At 51.9% G+C, this 16,267-nt stretch overlaps 2 protein-coding genes across 2 annotated transcripts; one reads left to right on the forward strand and one right to left on the reverse strand.

The window, feature by feature from the left end:
- Positions 1 to 2,078: 2,078 nt before the first annotated feature.
- Positions 2,079 to 10,829, forward strand: SAP25 (Sin3A associated protein 25). The gene is made up of 8 exons (XM_083707098.1): positions 2,079 to 2,084; positions 2,260 to 2,321; positions 3,413 to 3,591; positions 5,688 to 5,797; positions 6,291 to 6,418; positions 7,370 to 7,508; positions 8,210 to 8,310; positions 9,587 to 10,829. Exons 3-8 carry the CDS (start codon positions 3,416 to 3,418, stop codon positions 9,821 to 9,823), a joined length of 891 nt encoding a protein of 296 aa, XP_083563224.1. The 5' UTR covers positions 2,079 to 2,084; positions 2,260 to 2,321; positions 3,413 to 3,415; the 3' UTR covers positions 9,824 to 10,829.
- Positions 10,830 to 11,700: 871 nt separating this feature from the next.
- On the reverse strand, positions 11,701 to 12,997 carry LOC310830579 (uncharacterized protein). The gene is made up of 2 exons (XM_083710359.1): positions 12,705 to 12,997; positions 11,701 to 11,905 (listed from the first exon to the last, which is right to left on the reverse strand). Exons 1-2 carry the CDS (start codon positions 12,960 to 12,962, stop codon positions 11,753 to 11,755), a joined length of 411 nt encoding a protein of 136 aa, XP_083566485.1. The 5' UTR covers positions 12,963 to 12,997; the 3' UTR covers positions 11,701 to 11,752.
- Between the last annotated feature and the right edge of the window lie 3,270 nt (positions 12,998 to 16,267).

Below are 16,267 nucleotides of genomic sequence, written 5' to 3' on the forward strand. Positions count from 1 at the left end.
ATGGATCGGTTGGATCTTCTTGCAGTCCATGGGACTCTCAAGAGTCTCCTCCAGCACCAGAATTCAAAAGCATCCATTCTTCAGCGATCAGCCTTCTTTATGGTCCAGCTCTCACTCCCATACATCACTACTGGGAAAACCGTGGCTTTAACTAGACGGACCTTTGTTGGCAAGGTGATGTCTCTGCTTTTTAAAGACCAGGGCTTATATCTGGATGGTTTCTAGGTACCTTCAGGAGGAAGGTGCAATAGAATTGCAGAGTAGGAAGGGGCCCAGCCCCCAGCAATGCAGGAATATTTCGCCCAACATGGGCTCGGACCCACAACTCTGAAATTAAGAGTTTCATATCCCAGCTCATGGTTGTGGGAGATGGTCCAGACCCCCTGCTGGCCTTCCAGACCAGCTGAAAATGAGAGAGAGAGAAGCGGGGACCATGTCATGATCCCCTGCCCCTAAGTCAGAGCGGGTTGGGCTAGATGACCCTCAGGGTCCCATCTGACTCTGCAATCTGATGATTCTATGTTCTGATGGTCTCCTTCGGTTTGCTGCAGCCTCCAAAACCAGGCATCCTCAAACTTGGCCCTCCAGATGTTTTGGGACTACAACTCCCATAATCCCTGACCACTGGTCCTGATAGCTAGGGATGATGGGAGTTGTAGTCCCAAAACATCTGGAGGGCTGAGTTTGGGGATGCCTGCTCCAAACCCTCTCACTTTGCAAAAACATCTAAGGATAATCCCCAGAGGTTTTTTTTGGGGGGGGGGGTGTTATTCCCTTGTGATTGCAGCCCTTTGAAGGGCGTGAGACTAGAGTTTTGTCACCTCCTTGACAAATGGGGAATAATCACTGGAGACCAGACCTTCCCCCCCCCCACCCTGCACCCCTGGGGAGCAATTAAAGATGACCTGGTCTCTTTCCAGACTATACTCTCCGATTACTACGGAGCTAAACCCTTTTCAACTCATTTTCATTCATTCCATTTAATACACAACCCTTTGCCAAAAGGGCAACAGACCACAAATATCAACGCAACACATAATATCTATACAAAACCAAAGCAGTTATTGCTTCTGAGTACACACACCTCGGAGGCTGTGATAGTCAGGATGCAGATAATTGTTTTATTCCTTAAAAGAAAGAAAAAGCTAATGTGAAGAATATTTCTGTATTTTTAAAGCAGGCATGGTAGCAGGGAGGACCTTTCGTTTCCTGTAAATAAATGTAATGAGCAAGGCTCTAGTCCATCATGCCATGCGGGTAGCCTCTGAGGAGCCAGATTCATAGAAAGACAGAATTGTGGAGTTGTAAGGGGCTCCCCACGGTCATCTAGTCCAACCCCCTGCAATGCAGCGTCTGGTTTTGAAACCGCAACCTTGAGATAACGGAGTTTCCTGTTCTGCCAATGTGTTGAGCATTTGAAATACACAAATAATATAATTGAGCTCTGGGGTGTTGTGGGGGGGGAGAGGGAGACAGAGAAAGGAACTTCCCACCCCACCCACTTTGGAGGAGGATTTTAAAGCCAGCCTGGGTGTCTGCAAAAGCGTTGCAGCAGGAGAAATTTGCTCCCAGAGTCGGGCCCAGCTGAGTCCACTTTGCTCCTAATGAGGCCCTTTTGCAGAGAATGATTTAAAAATTGAGAAGGTTCTCAGCTGCGGAAGGAAGAAGCTGAACCTGGAAGTGGGAGAGGTGTGAGTTGAAGGAGGGGGGCTTCAACTTTTGCACGAGCAGTGCCTCCATTTCTCTCGAATTATTATTATTTCAGAGGCTTTTTGTGATTTTAAGGGTTTTTTCCTTAGAAAACAATGCATTCCTCACTCTCTTTTAGTGACCCCCCCCAACCTCCCCCTCTAATGGAAAGGGCCTGTTATTTTGAGAATTCACTATAGGCTTAAATATTTATCCCATTGAATAATTCCAGAAATACCTTTCTTTCTTTTGCAACAGAAGGGGTGCTTTAATGCTTTCGATTCTGAGTACCTTAGAAATATCCCGTCCTACAGATGTGGTGTCCCCAAGCTGGGGGGTGGTCTTGGCCTGCCATCCTACTCTTCCAGGCCCCCTCCCCAAATTACCAACGTCAGGTTAGAGGATCCTCCATCTCTGGTCAAGCCAAGCTGTGCAGCGCCTATGGAGGTCACATCCTGCCTTGAGAAACCTCTAGGATTCAGGCAGAGGGGAATTTCTTCACACCCACCGTTTATTTTTGTTTTATGGATGTATTTATTGAATTTTCACACCCCACCTTTCTCTCCGCAGGGCTCTCGGTCACCTGCCTGCTTCTCCCCACCTCCTCGATTCCCCCACGACAACCTTGTGAGGTAGGTTAGGTTGAGAAGCAAGGAAGGGCCCCCAAATTCACATCCGGTGGGTTTTATGGCTGAGTTGGGGATTCAAACTCAGACCCCCCCCCCACCCCACATGTTTAAATATCTAAATATCTTGTTGTGTTCATCACCAGCATGCTAGGGACAGCTCTGTCAGTCGAGCACGAGATTCTCAATCCCTAAGGCTGCGGGTTCGAGTCTCACCTAGGGGAAAAATAGACCTGCATTGCAGGGGGGTTGGGCTGAATGACCCTTGGCTGGGGGGGGCATCCCTTCCAACTCTGCAATTCTGTGATCACTGATTTATTAGCTGCCTTCTCAACCTGACTGACAGGTGAGATGATTTTTAAAAACAACCCCACCCCAAATGACAAATCTGTTTAAAAAACAGGTCTATATAATATTTAGAAAGAGGGAGAAGCTTTGCAGGAAATGAAATTTTGATTGTGGGCGGCTGCAATTCTCATCCCCAAAGGGCTGGTGATTTTAATTTTATTTTCCTGGGGAATTTGAGCAACCCCTGCCTCCCCTTGCAACCTAGGAGCATAGCAAGTAGCAGGATCAAGCCCCAGGGCACCCACCCAAGCCCAGGATTAATCCTGCCCTAAATGTCCCTTTTCCTCTGGGATGGAAAACACAAAGAGGGATTATTTGGTACCCAGAAGAAGGAGATAAATCCTCTTTCACACCAGGAATCTCCAAGTAGCTGTGGATGATGCCCCGTGGCAAAAAGGGCAGCTCAGGTGGGCAGGGCTGCCCCCCACGCCCCCCACTCCTCCTATATAGGGTGCCCCCTTGACCCCCTGATGGAAGTCCTTTCCTCCCAGGCAAAGAGAGGAGGTGGGTATTTTTTTAGGAGGCTGGCTCAGGTCCAGAAATCTGCCCTCTTCTCAGTCTGGATTATCCAAGCCTTGCAAAAAAGGGGGGGTCCCTGTCCCACCCTGGAGGGGGGCAGCTTGGCTCCTGTTTCGCACCCCACCTCCCTGCCCCCATCAAGTGGGGCCATTGCCAAGGTCTCCTGGCAGAGAAAGACCCAACAGGTTTTCATTTTCTGCTGGAGGACTTTTCCCTTCTTCCTTTTGCAGGTTATGCAAGAAATGTTTGACAGCTCAGACCCCCGGCATGAGCTCTGGGACACAGAAGATGAAGATGAAGATGATGAAGAGGAGGAGGAGGAGGAGGAGGAGGAGGAGGGAGATAGTGACTCCAGCTCAGATGGCAGCGAGGATTCCCACACCGAAGAAACCCAGGAGTTCGGGGAGCGGTGAGTGAGGCTTTGGGGCCTGCAGAATATAAGACTTCTTGGATTCTGTTGTTTGGGGTTTGTAGTCTCTCTGGGGCAGGGACTGCAGAGAGGGCCTGGCACTCCCCAGGTGTTGAATTAATAGGCCGTCGCCAGAGGGGGCTTTTTGGGAACCAGAGTTGGGTGGGAATCATAAGTGGTCTTACATCTGTGTGTGCTTCAAATACAATTATATCTCCCCCTACAAAACGCAGCACCCTTTCGGTGGGTGTTGTTGGGCACAACGGGAATTCTAGTTTGCCGGTCACGCTGAACCCTGAAGGGTCCTGGCTGCAAATTGCGCATAACTGGAGTCACATTCCTAATTACTCATTACACTCAGTGCTTTTTTTCCTTTTAAAAAACCTGTTTAGGTGTACTCTCATATTGGCTCGAGAAAATCACTATTTTATAGTTCAGACTGGGGAAAATAAATACAGTAAATGGACAAAAGTACAAAGATTCGCAAAATGTTTAGGGGGATGCGTACCCCTGCGTCTCCCCAGAAAAAAGCACTGATTACATTTATAAACCGACACCATTTCCGTCCCCTTCCTTCCTCAAGAATTTGAAGCCTGCTTTCTCCAGAGCCATAGTCCTCATTTAATTCCCGACAACCCTGGGAGGTAGGGCAGGTTTGTGGCCTAGTGGGGAGATTTGAACCCTGGTTGGTGCTGTGGGTTAAACCACAGAGCCTAGGACTTGCCGATCAGAAGGTCAGCGGTTCGAATCCCTGCAATGGGGTGAGCTCCCATTGCTCAGTCCCTGCTCCTGCCAACCTAGCAGTTCGAAAGCACGTCAAAGTGCAAGTAGATAAATAGGTACCACTCCGGCGGGAAGGTAAACGGCGTTTCCGTGCGCTGCTCTGGTTCGCCAGAAGCGTCTTAGCCCTGCTGGCCACATGACCCGGAAGCTGGATGCCGGCTCCCTCGGCCAATAAAGCGAGATGAGCGCCGCAACCCCAGAGTCGGTCACGACTGGACCTAATGGTCAGGGGTCCCTTTACCTTTACCTATACCTCCCCAAGGTCCTGATCCCGCGCTCTAACCACTAGGCCACTCACTGGTGTTGTGGCTTCATGTAAAAAAACACACAACACAGTGAGGCTTTTTAATACCCCTTTATTGCAAAATTGTGTGTTGTTTTTTAATTTGCACCAGGCCTTTTGAATGGGTGTCCTGTTCTGTTACCCCAAACCTAGCATGGCATAGTGGTTCGGGTCCAGGACCTTGGAGAGAGCTGGGTTCGAATCCCCATTTAGTCACTTGAGGGGCCAGTCACCACCTTCCTCACAGGGTTGTTGTGAGGATAATAAATAATAATAATAATTTTTTATTTATACCCTGCCTTCCTGGTTCAGAAAACCGAGCTCAGGGCGGCTAGCAACAAATTTAAAACACTTAATTGATGCAACAAAAAACAGCATGAAATACAGTATAAAACGTGAATAACAATAAATTCAGAATTCAAAAATCAATTTAGGGGGGAAATCCATCCAATAAACGTTAGATGATCACCAGGGCTAGCTGGCTAAATTACCGGTAGTCCTAATTGGGCCAGTGAGGAGACCAGAGGAGAATTAGCTGTGGGATCCCAGAGCGGGTGATCTTCATAAAAAGGGGAGTGGGAGGGCTAAGATCAGGCTAAGCTCAAGTTGAAAGCCAGACGGAATAGCTCTGTCTTACAGGCCCTGCGGAAGGAGGTTAAATCCTGCAGGGCCCTGGGCTCATAGGACAGAGCATTCCACCAGGTCGGAGCCATCACTGAGAAGGCCCTGGCCCTGGTGGAGGATAGTCTGACTTTAGGGTCCAGGACCTCTAAACTATAATTATTCATGCACCTTAAGTAAACGATGGAGGGAAAGAACCATGTCAGCTCATGGGTCTAGAAATGGGATAGATAGAGAACTGATTTGGGGTTATAGTCATTTAACAGAGCAATTCCTCAACGTGTCACGATGGTGTTTTTGTGTGTGAGCTGCCTTTTCTGGCGATAACGCCAAGGCCGTGAAGGAGACGGAGGGCAGTGCCCCTTCCTCTTTCCAAGAACTGGACCCCACCTGCCCAAAATTTCCACAGGGGTCAGGATCCAGCCTCTTGCTTCCAGCCAAAAGCGCGCCACCCGGGATCCCAGCACTGCCGCCGACGCCTTTTCGCCCCGTACGCCTTGCAGGAGCGGCATTCGCCAGGTGAGATGGGGGGGGCAGAGGGGTCGGGACGGGGCTCCAGATGTCGGGGAGAAACCGCTGCACTTGCTTCCGAGGTTTTTGAATCCTGTGGGCTGGCAGCTGTAGCGCAGCCCTGGCCATTCTCCTGCCCTCCAGATGTTGCCACCCAAAAAAACATCTGCAAGGTGCCAGGTTCATCGAGTCCTAGAATTGTAGGGCTCCCTTTACAGTGGAGGTGGGCAGAGTCTGCTCTGCAGCCATCCAGGTCGGTGCCCATTGCTGTATCCTGTGGCAGAGAGTTCCACAGTTTGATGAATAACTTTCTTTTTATCCGTCCCAAATCGTCAGCCTTGTCAAGTTCTGATGTTAGGAGGAGGAGCAAAGCTTTTCTCTGCCCATTCTCCCCATGCCATGTGTGATTTCGGATGTTTCTGTCCCGTAGCTTCTCTGTCTTTCCTGAAACTTAACTTTTTGACGTGCCTGTCACTTTTATTTCTTGAACGGGCATTTTTAGGGCTCAGGAGCAGCTGCAGGGTGGAGCTCAAACCTTGGGGCAGAGAGACCCCGCCTTGGGAAACTCCCCTCTCCCACTGGGTGCAGGATACAAGAGCCGTCTGCGTAACAAATTGGGGTACACAGCAGGTGAGTTTTGGGATGGGGTGGGGCTTCAGTCCTGGGGGGGGGTCTCTTGCTATTTCTTTAGAGGCGGGGGGCACTCAACCTGCCCCCCCAATCCTCTGCACATGCTCAAACACCCTCTCTCGCTTACGCTAGGGCCGAACGGCTTTGAAGACCTCTCGGCTCGGCGCCTGCCTTGTCCACAGAACATGGAATGGCACCTAAAGGGGGAACCTAAAGGGTCCTCTAGACCAACCCCCTGCAACGAATATAAATCGCTGCAAATGTTTTACTGGGAGGCGTCGTTAATACTTGCCCCTGGGCTGACTTTCTGTCTTTATTTTCCAGTGCTGCATAATTCCATATATCGGCCTGCCTTTGACCCGGCGCCCCACAGCTGTTGCAAACTACAGCTCCCAATGGCCCCTTAAGGGCAGCCCAGCTCTAGGATGCTGGATCTCACGGGTGCCCAGCTGTGCTGGATGGCAGGGCGTGGGCGTCGGGTCCCAAAACATCTGGAGGGCCGCAGTTTTTTTACCTATCCTCTGCTAAATACCTCTTCGATGGCAGATTGGTCTGCTTTATGATGAATCCCGAATAAAAGGCAACTGGCTTTTGTCCAAAGGTCTTGTGGATCGTATCCCTTCCCTCCCTCCATTGCTTATAGCTCATAATCACGCCCATAGCTGCCGGATTTTCACGGAATCGTAGAATCGGGACTCCCAAAGGTCATCCAGCCTGACCCTCTGCAATGCAGGAATCACAGCTAAAGAATCCCTGGCAGGTGGCCGTCCACCCTTTTCTCGAAAACCTCCAACAAAGGAGAGTCCACTTTCCAAGGTCATTGAGTTGGGAAGGGACCGCCAGAGGTCATCTAGTCCAACCCGCTGCGAAAGTTTGGGGCGTTGAACGTGGCTGTATGTGTCTATGGGGGGGCGGTTCACACTCATCTCTGCTTGATGTCTTTCCCGGCAGGTGTCCAGGTTCCGCTCCCGGACTCTGTCCCACCCTTCTTTCCAGTCGTTCTACACCGCTGTCTCCACCTGCAGCCGCTCCTCCCCAGCTGCAGCTACGGAACAAGGCGTCTTGCCCTTGGAACTCGAACCCAGAGCCAGTAAGCAGCACGGGGAAGACAGGGGGGAGTCTGCTCTGTCTGGGGGCTGGAGAGGGGCTTCCTGCTGTTGCCTAAAGGATGGAGGGGGTCCCCTGTGAGGAGAGGTTGCAGCGGGGAGGGGGGTAGATTTTTAGCGTTTGCAAAACGATGCCTGACATGAACTCCCTTGTAAAACTAGAACTCAATGGACTTCCAGGTAAGCCGAAAGTTGGAAGATTCAGGATAGATGGAAAAAACTCCTTCTGTTGCACAGTTAATCTGTGGAACTCTCTGCCACAGGAGGCAGGGATTTGCCACCAACCCAGATGGCTTTGAAAGAGGATCTGGCAAACTCAATGGAGGAGGAGAAGAGGGCTTTTGATGGATACTAGCCCTGATCCAGCAAGCTGCTCTTACGTCGGACTACAACACCCATATTGCACCTAGCCAGCAAGGATCAGCGGTCACAGGCGATGGGAGTTGTAGTCCCACAACATCTGGCGACTAAAGGTTGGAGCAGACTGCACCGTTCGCAGACCTTCAACCTTGCACCCCCAGATGTTGAACAGACAACAACTCCTATCCTCCCAAGTCAGCTGAGTCCAGTTGTCATGGATGATGGGAGTTGTAGTCCAGCGACTTCTGGGGACGACAGTTCCCACCAGATCCGGTGTCGGCCCATCTCACCTTCTGCCCGCGTCTCCCCCTTTCCCCCTTTGAAGCGCCTCTCCCCGCCGTGGATTGCAGCGGTTTCTTCTACACCGACCCAACGATGCCGCCAGGACATCGGATCTACAACTGTCTTTCTGTCTCCACCCAGGAAGTAAGTGGTCTTTGAAAAAGCTTTGAAAAATTACATGTTTCAGTGTAAGAATTCATGTAGGGTGTGGGAAACCTTTAGGAACAAGAATCGTGTGTGATTGTCTATAGGCGGTTGGAGGATGGATGGCGGCTAACAGATTGAGGTTGAATCCTGACAAGACAGAAGTATGGGAGGCGGGCAGGTGTGGGGGACTCCCTGGTCCTGAATGGGGTCACTGTTCCCCCGAAGGACCAGGTGCGCAGCCTGGGAGTCATTTTGGACTCACAGCTGTCCATGGAGGCGCAGGTCAATTCTGTATCCAGGGCAGCTGTTTATCAGCTCCATCTGGTACGCAGGATGAGACCCTCCCTGCCCCTGGACTGTCTGGCCAGAGTGGTGCATGCGTTGGTTATCTCCCACTTGGACTACTGCAATGCGCTCTACGTGGGGCTGCCTTTGAAGGTGACCCGGAAACTACAACTAATCCAGAATGCGGCAGCCAGACTGGTGACTGGGAGCGGCCGCCGAGACCATATAACACCGGTCTTGAAAGACCTACATTGGCTCCCAGTATGTTTCCAAGCACAATTCAAAGTGTTGGTGCTGACCTTGAAAGCCCTAAATGGCCTCAAAGGCCCAGTAGACATGAAGGAGCATCTCCACCCCCATCGTCCAGCCCGGACACTGAGGTCCAGCTCTGAGGGCCTTCTGGCGGTTCCCTCACTGCGAGAAGCCAAGTTACAGGGAACCAGGCACAGGGCCTTCTCGGTGGTGGCACCCTCCCTGTGGAACGCCCTCCCACCAGATGCCAAAGAGAAGAACAACTACCAGACTTTTAGAAGACATCTGAAGGCAGCCCTGTTTAGGGAAGGTTTTGGTGTTTGATGTATTGCAGTATTTTAATACAGTGGTACCTCAGGTTAAGTACTTAATTTGTCCGGAGGTCTGTTCTTAACCTGAAACTGTTCTTAACATGAAGCACCACTTTAGCTAATGGGGCCTCCTGCTGCCGCCGTGCCGCTGGAGCCCAATTTCTGTTCTCAGCCTGAAGCAAATTTCTTAACCCGAGGTACTATTTCTGGGTTAGCGGAGTTTGTAACCTGAAGCACCTGTAACCCGAGGTACCACTATTTTGTTGGAGGCTGCCCAGAGTGGCTGGGGAGGCCCAGCCAGATGGGCGGGGTATAAATAATAAGGCAGGGAGTTCCACTGGTTAAAACTCACATTATTATTATTTTTTTAGCCTTTGTGGCTACGCTCACTCCTCACCTGTTTGCCTTGATCCCTTTTCCTTCAGGTCCTCCGCAGCCTGTCGCTGGAGACCCCACCGCCCATCATGTCCGTCCGCCCAGCTTCCCCGCCTCGCAGGGCCGGCGCCCGCACCCAGTGGCTCTCTGAGCTGGAGTGCAAGGCGGTCTCCGCTCTCATGGAGCTCCCAGACAGCACCAGCCAGGATGGGTGCCAGCCCTCCCCTTGCTTGCCAGGAGAAATGGAGGGGCTCAGGGAAATGGAAACCTCAGATGTGCTGCCATAGCGCTGCAACGAGGTTGTCACAGCGCTGGCATGTGTGAAAGGGAGATTCCTGCGTCTCCTCCCGTCTGTCTGGCCTGGCGCCGCTAAACCCCTCAAATGGACAGTGAGTTCTTGGGGGGCACAGCCTGCCCCTCCTGACTCAGCCACCCCCAAGTGAATTTTCTCTCTCTTTCTCTTTCATAATGTTGCGGGAAAGGCTTTTGCGCTAGGAAAAAGCTCTTTTTGCGGGGGGCTGAAATCGCACCCAGGATCCTGGCGTGACAATGTTTCCTTTCTGTTTTTTGGTGAGGTAGGAGGATAGTTTTGTTCCTCAGTCCGTCTCCTGGCATCTGGCGCCTTCCAGCTGCTCTGTGCTACAACTCCCAACACCCCCCTCCATCCTGGATATGGGAGTTGTAGTCTAAGGCACCTGGTGGAGGCAGGTTTGGGCAGGCTGCAATAAGGATTTCTTTTTCCTTTTCCTTTCTGCAGCTAGGGATCTGCTCACCAAAAGACATTTAGGCAGCAGCCACGCGGGCAGGGGAGTGAGGCCAATGGTTAGAGCAACCTCTGGCTGCTTAAGGACTACAACTGTTGTCAGTTGGAGATATGGGAAACCCTTCGTTTCTTGGGCTTGCCCTCAAAGAAGGATGCAGAGCAGCCTTGGTGCCCTCTAGCTGCTTTGAACTACAACTCCCACCAGCTGGGCGCTGCTGGGAGTTGTAGTACAAAACAGCTGGAGAGCCCCAGGTTTTAGGTGGGGCCAGTTACCCAACGTCAAAGGGAAAAAGGGGTCTGTTCTGGGTTTCTTCCTCCCTTGTTCATTTCAAAAGATTAGCAAACGACTCTTCTCGTTATTTGCCCTGCTAGGAGGGGCGAATGGGAAAATTTCGGATATACTTGTTTAAAAGTTGTTCTGTGTTTTGAGGTTTTGCATGTGTGTTCGTTTGGCGTTTGTCTTTGCCCGTTTATATGCAACTGAGAGATTGTTGCCTTTCTTGGGGTGGGGAATAAAGTGAAATTGACCTATTCCCTGTGTGCCTGAAAACTTAAGTTTTGAGTCGGGGGGGGGGCTCTGAGATATCAAGGGTTAACCGCCCCCCAGTCTCCTAGGCTGGACAAGGATTTAATTCCTGGCGTGGGGTCAGTCATGGTCAGGCCAAAGGGGTCCTATCGAGTCCAGTCTCCTGTTCCCACAGCGGCCAGCTAGGATCCTCTGAAAAAACTCAAATGCAGGATTCGAACTCGCGGTCCCTCTCTCCCTCCTGCAGTTCCCAAAGGGAAAAAGCAGAGCCATTGTGGCTAAGAGCCTCCATTCGCCCTCTCCCTCCTCCTCCAGTGGTTTTGCCCAATCCTCTTTTAATCCATCCAGGGATTAATCCATTCTTTCCTCCAGCCAGGGGGTGGGGAGCCGGTGCGCTACAACTCCCATCTTCCTCCTTGCGCAGGGGCCAAGCTGGCTGATGGGATTTGGAGTCCGTGAAGGTCCACCCTGAAGTTCCCCAGGTCCAGTCTCCAGAGGCATTTCCAGGCTAGGGAAACGTCACTGTCTGAAATCCGGGGGGACGGCTGCTGCCAATCAGTGCAGGCTATATTGAGTTGTGGGGAAGCACCCGATTCGCATGCAAACGTCCCCCAGGTCCAATATCTTGAGGGCCTCTCTAGGTGGAGCTGGGGAAAGATGCCCTCCGCGGAGCCTTGCCGGAGGAGGGCGAAGGGGCTGCTGCCAGCCCGTGCAGGCTGTTTATAATGGGCTGGCTTCCTTTGGTGGAAGAGAGCAGGACACACAGAGCACGCCAAAGGGGGTCTGAGCCGTCCTCTCTAGGCCACAAGGGTACAAAATGAAACCAAAGGCAAACCCCTGCCCTGTACAGTAATTCCCGGGCTGCCAAAATCGTGTAGTTTTCGCCTCTGTTTTATTCCAGTTCTCTCTCTCTCTCTGCCTCCCAGCTCAGCTGGAAGCCTTAGCTGCCCTCTGCCTCTTCTCCAGGCGGAGCTGGTGGTGCCACATGGTCTCCATTACGGCGTCCAACAGGTGCAGCACCTCCACCAGAGCCTTCTCTTCGGGGTCTCCTTGCTGAGACGGCTCCTTTTTGTCTTGATCCTGCGAATCAGGGAGTTTGGGGTGGGAGAGGAGAGGAGAGGAGAAAGAGAGCGTTGAGTAACCTCTTGCTTTCTCCCTTTATCAGTGGAATGACCCTCAGGAGGAGGACAGAGAGAGAAAGCTGTTTCCAAGGCATCTGGGAATCATGAGGCAGGGAGTTCCGCAGCCCCGCGACAATTCCTCCACGGTGTGGGTTCGGCTGAGAGACAGCGGCTAGCCCAGGGCTACCACCTCCACACCCCCCCCAAATTTCCAAGTGGGGGTTGGAACCCTGGTCTCCCAGGTCCTATTCCAGGTCCATAACCACTACACCACACTGTCTCTGTCCAGTTTTGCCAGTACAAGGCAACAGGTGTGCGGATCCTTTGGCCTGCCAGGTGCTGCTGAACCAAAAGTCGTGCTTGGCGTTGTTATTTATTAAATTTAAAAACTGCCCTTCGTTTGCAGATCTTGGGGTGGTTCGTGATATAAAACACCCCCACAAAAAATACATGGTTAAAAATAAGAAACAGCCAATAACACATTTAAACAGGTGTCCGTCAGATTTTGCCTGGTGCCTAAAGGTCTCACGGGTGTCCCCTCCTGCTTCTGCTACAACAAGCTCCCCTCTTTTTGGCGTTTCCCAGAACCAGGAGAGGCATGAAAAGGGCGGAGGCGAGGTGGCCTTCAGGCAGGCATAGTCTCCGATTGCTTGGGGAAAAATTCTGGAGTGGAGGAGATTCTCCAGGGGCTGTGTGATTAGTTTCTGCCTTCTCTCTCTCTCTGCCCCCCCCAATAAATAACCCACTCCCCCAAATACCTTCTGGGCCCAGAGAAATTGTTTGGTGAAGTGGACGACGGCAGAGATGGTAATAATGGCTAAAATGCCGATGATCACCCAGTACCAGTAGTAAAGCAGCGGCCGAGGGCTGAAGGGGAAGCCCAGCATCGACGGGGAGGTGCCTAAAGTCACCCCGAAAGGGAAGTCCATGCCCCCGTAGTACCACCGGGGCCGCTGCACCCCACTGATGCCCCACAAGTTGCTGTTCATCAGAAGACCCAAAGCCCACAGAGCCATTGTCTCGCCCGGGAGGACGCAAAACGCCTGGGTTCTGATCCTGGTTCTAGAACCACCATCCTAGTGTTGCCGGGCGACCCAGGAGGAAACCATAAGGGGGGGGAGAGAAAGAACCCCCCCACATTTATCCCAGCCCCTCTCGTGCCAAGCCCTTAGGGACACCTGGGAATCTGGAAAACCCCCAGTCCCTAAATATCGTGGGTTGAGTGAGGCACTCTGCACGTGCATCGATGGCTAGTGGCCAGGGTAGCTGCTGCTCGAACCCGGATCCTGCTTGTGGGTTTCCCATTGTGAGAAAACGACGCTAGGTGGGCACCAGGGGTAATTTAAAGGTACCCCTGCCCGTACGGGCCAGTCGTGTCCGACTCTAGGGCTGTGCGCCCATCTCACTTAAGAGGCCGGGGGCCAGCGCTGTCCGGAGACACTTCCAGGTCACGTGGCTGGCCAGCGTGACGAAGCTGCTCTGGCGAGCCAGCACCAGAGCAGCGCATGGAAACGCCGTTTACTTTCCCGCCAGAGTGGTACCTATTTATCTACTTGCACTTAGGGGTGCTTTCGAACTGCTAGGTGGGCAGGAGCTGGGACCGAAAGACGGGAGCTCACCCCGTCGCGGGGATTCGAACCGCCGACCTTACGATCGGCAAGTCCTAGGCACTGAGGTTTTACCCACAGCGCCACCCGTGTCCCTGGGCACCAGGAGTACCAACTTGAATAAAATATTGGTAGGCCTGGGCATGGGCACTGCCAGGAATGGTGTTGTGAACTTTTTATTTTTTAGGAAATCAAAGTTGTTGAGTTTTTAGTGGGGGGGCCTGGACCCTGCAAATATTTTATTGGGACCTCAGCCCCTAGGAGTTGGCTCCTACGGTGGCCTGATCCAGCAGCACAGCTGTTTGGATGCCCTTATGGAGCCTCCAGCGCCAGGGGTAGTCTACCTTAGATTCCTAGGTTCTGAGACGCATCTTAGGCCACTGTAAAGGGAAGGACATTCCTCCTTTGTCCTTAGGTCATGCATAGGCAACCCAAGTCCCGGGGGCCGGATCAGGCCCAATCGCCTTCTCAATCCGCTCCGCGAATCAGCGTGTTTTTACATGAGTAGAATGTGTCCTTTTATTTAAAATGCATCTCTGGGTTATTTGTGGGGCATAGGAATTCGTTCATTTCCCCCCAAAAAATATAGTCCAGCCCCCCCACAAGGTCTGAGGGACAGTGGACCGGCCCCCTGTTGAAAAAGGTTGCTGACCCCTGTCCTAAATGGTCACAAATTTATAATGGGGAGACGTCAATCCCACAGGAGGCAATATGGGGTGGTGGCCAGCAGGGGGCAGCATTGGATTTGGTTGCTGGAGCCCAGAAGTTTTTTTTTGCAGCTCAGAGCTGGGGACTGAAGTTCTTTCCCCCACACAGCGCTACAGTTCCCAGCACCCCTTGAACTACAACTCCCAGGTTTTTTTCTTTGTGGGGTTTCTTAGACTTGTCGTTTAGTCGTGTCCGACTCTTCATGAGCCCATGGACTAGAGCAAGCCAGGCAGACTAGCATCCTTCAAAAAGAGGACTGACGCAGCAACGCTTTAAAAGGAAAAAATACTCTGGCGTGCATAATGGCTGGGTGGACAGGAGTAATAATTTATTAAAAATGGGTTGGAGAAGAAATGTCTTTAAACGCCTCCAGAAAAGTGAGTAAGGAAAGAGACGGGGAAGCATTCATGAGCAGCCTAATTGACCCATGTCTGTGGGGCATCTGTGGGGTCAGAACCCCAATTAAACCCTGCTGGACTCTAAACCGCTCACCGTGTACAGAGTATTCATGTGCCCTGGAATATTATTCACAGCTGTTTCTCCATACTCTGAAACTGTAAGGGACTCCAGAGTGGTGGTGGTGTCCCACAACGGGGCCTTCTTGGTGGTGGCTCCCTGCTTGTGAGGAACATGTATCTCCCACGTTACTCACTTTTCAGGGAGGGTTTAAAGCAGGCACCCCCAAACTCGGCCCTCCAGCTGTTTTGGGACTACAGTTCCCATCATCCCTGACCACTGGTCCTGTTAGCTAGGGATGATGGGAGTTGTAGTCCCAAAACAGCTGGTGGGCCGAGTTTGGGGATGCCTGCTTTAAAGCCATTCTAGTCAAACCAGGCATTTTGATGACAAAAATGATACTCATGGAATCAGAGAAATGTAGACTTGGAAGGGTACCTCCAAAGGTCATCTAGTCCAACCCCGTCGCAATGCAAGTAATTATTTCTAAATGTGCCGCATATACCTGCAAATGAGCACCTTCCACACAAATCTGTGCCGTTTCTTTTTTAATTATTTTTATTTTGATCCGTGCCTGTCCTACACATAACATCCTTTCTGAGAAAGAGCCCTGTTGCACTCAAAAGCTTGTGACATTTCTGTGCTCCTAAGAAGGTCCTGCAGGACGCGGGTGGCCCCGTGGGCTTGCCGATCAGAAGGTCGGCAGTTCGAATCCCCGTGACGGGGTGAGCTCCCGTTGCTCAGTCCCTGCAAGTAGATAAATAGGTACCACTCCGGCGGGAAGGTAAACGGCGTTTCCGTGCGCTGCTATGGTTCGCCAGAAGCGGCTTAGTCTTGCTGGCCACATGACCCAGAAGCTGTACGCCGGCTCCCTCGGCCAGTAAAGCGAGATGAGCGCCGCAACCCCAGAGTCAGCCACGACTAGACCTAATGGTCAGGGGTCCCTTTACCTTTTAAGAAGGTCCTGCAGGATCAGGCCGAGGGCACATCAAGTCCAGCTTCCTGTTCTGTCCACAAGTACTGTTGCCTCTATCCATGGAGGCACAGAATAGCCAAGAAGGCTGGCTGCCATCAGCTGCCCTCTCCCCCTCTGTGAATTTGCCCAATCCCCTTTTAAATCCTGGCTGGCCACCGCTGCCTCATGTGGCAGGGAGTTCCGCCGTTCGACTACGCATTGCGTGAAGGACGACTTCCATCCTGAATCTCCCAGAATGCAGCGTCGCTGACTGCCCATCAGTACTAGTGTTATGGAGAGAGAGAAAAAACCTTGCCCTCTTATTCTGTGCCAGCCATGATTTGCTAAACCTTTATCTTCAAAAAGCTCCAAAATGCTGCAACCATCTCCCTCTGTCCTTTGAGTTGCCCTTTCCCAAACCTCCTCCAACCAGGCTGTACCCATTTTGGGCACGAGACAACCAAAAATGTCCAGTTCCCCCCCCCTCGCGGCTTTTGGGTTTAATGCTGGCATCACCAGCAGAGTCGACTGTTTGCATTTCAGGCACAGAAAATGCCCCGTTTTGGCTGCTTCACAGCGGAAAGGTTGCAAAGCC

This window comes from Podarcis gaigeae, assembly GCF_964106915.1.
Source record: "Podarcis gaigeae genome assembly, chromosome: 13".
Lineage (NCBI taxonomy): Eukaryota > Metazoa > Chordata > Lepidosauria > Squamata > Lacertidae > Podarcis > Podarcis gaigeae.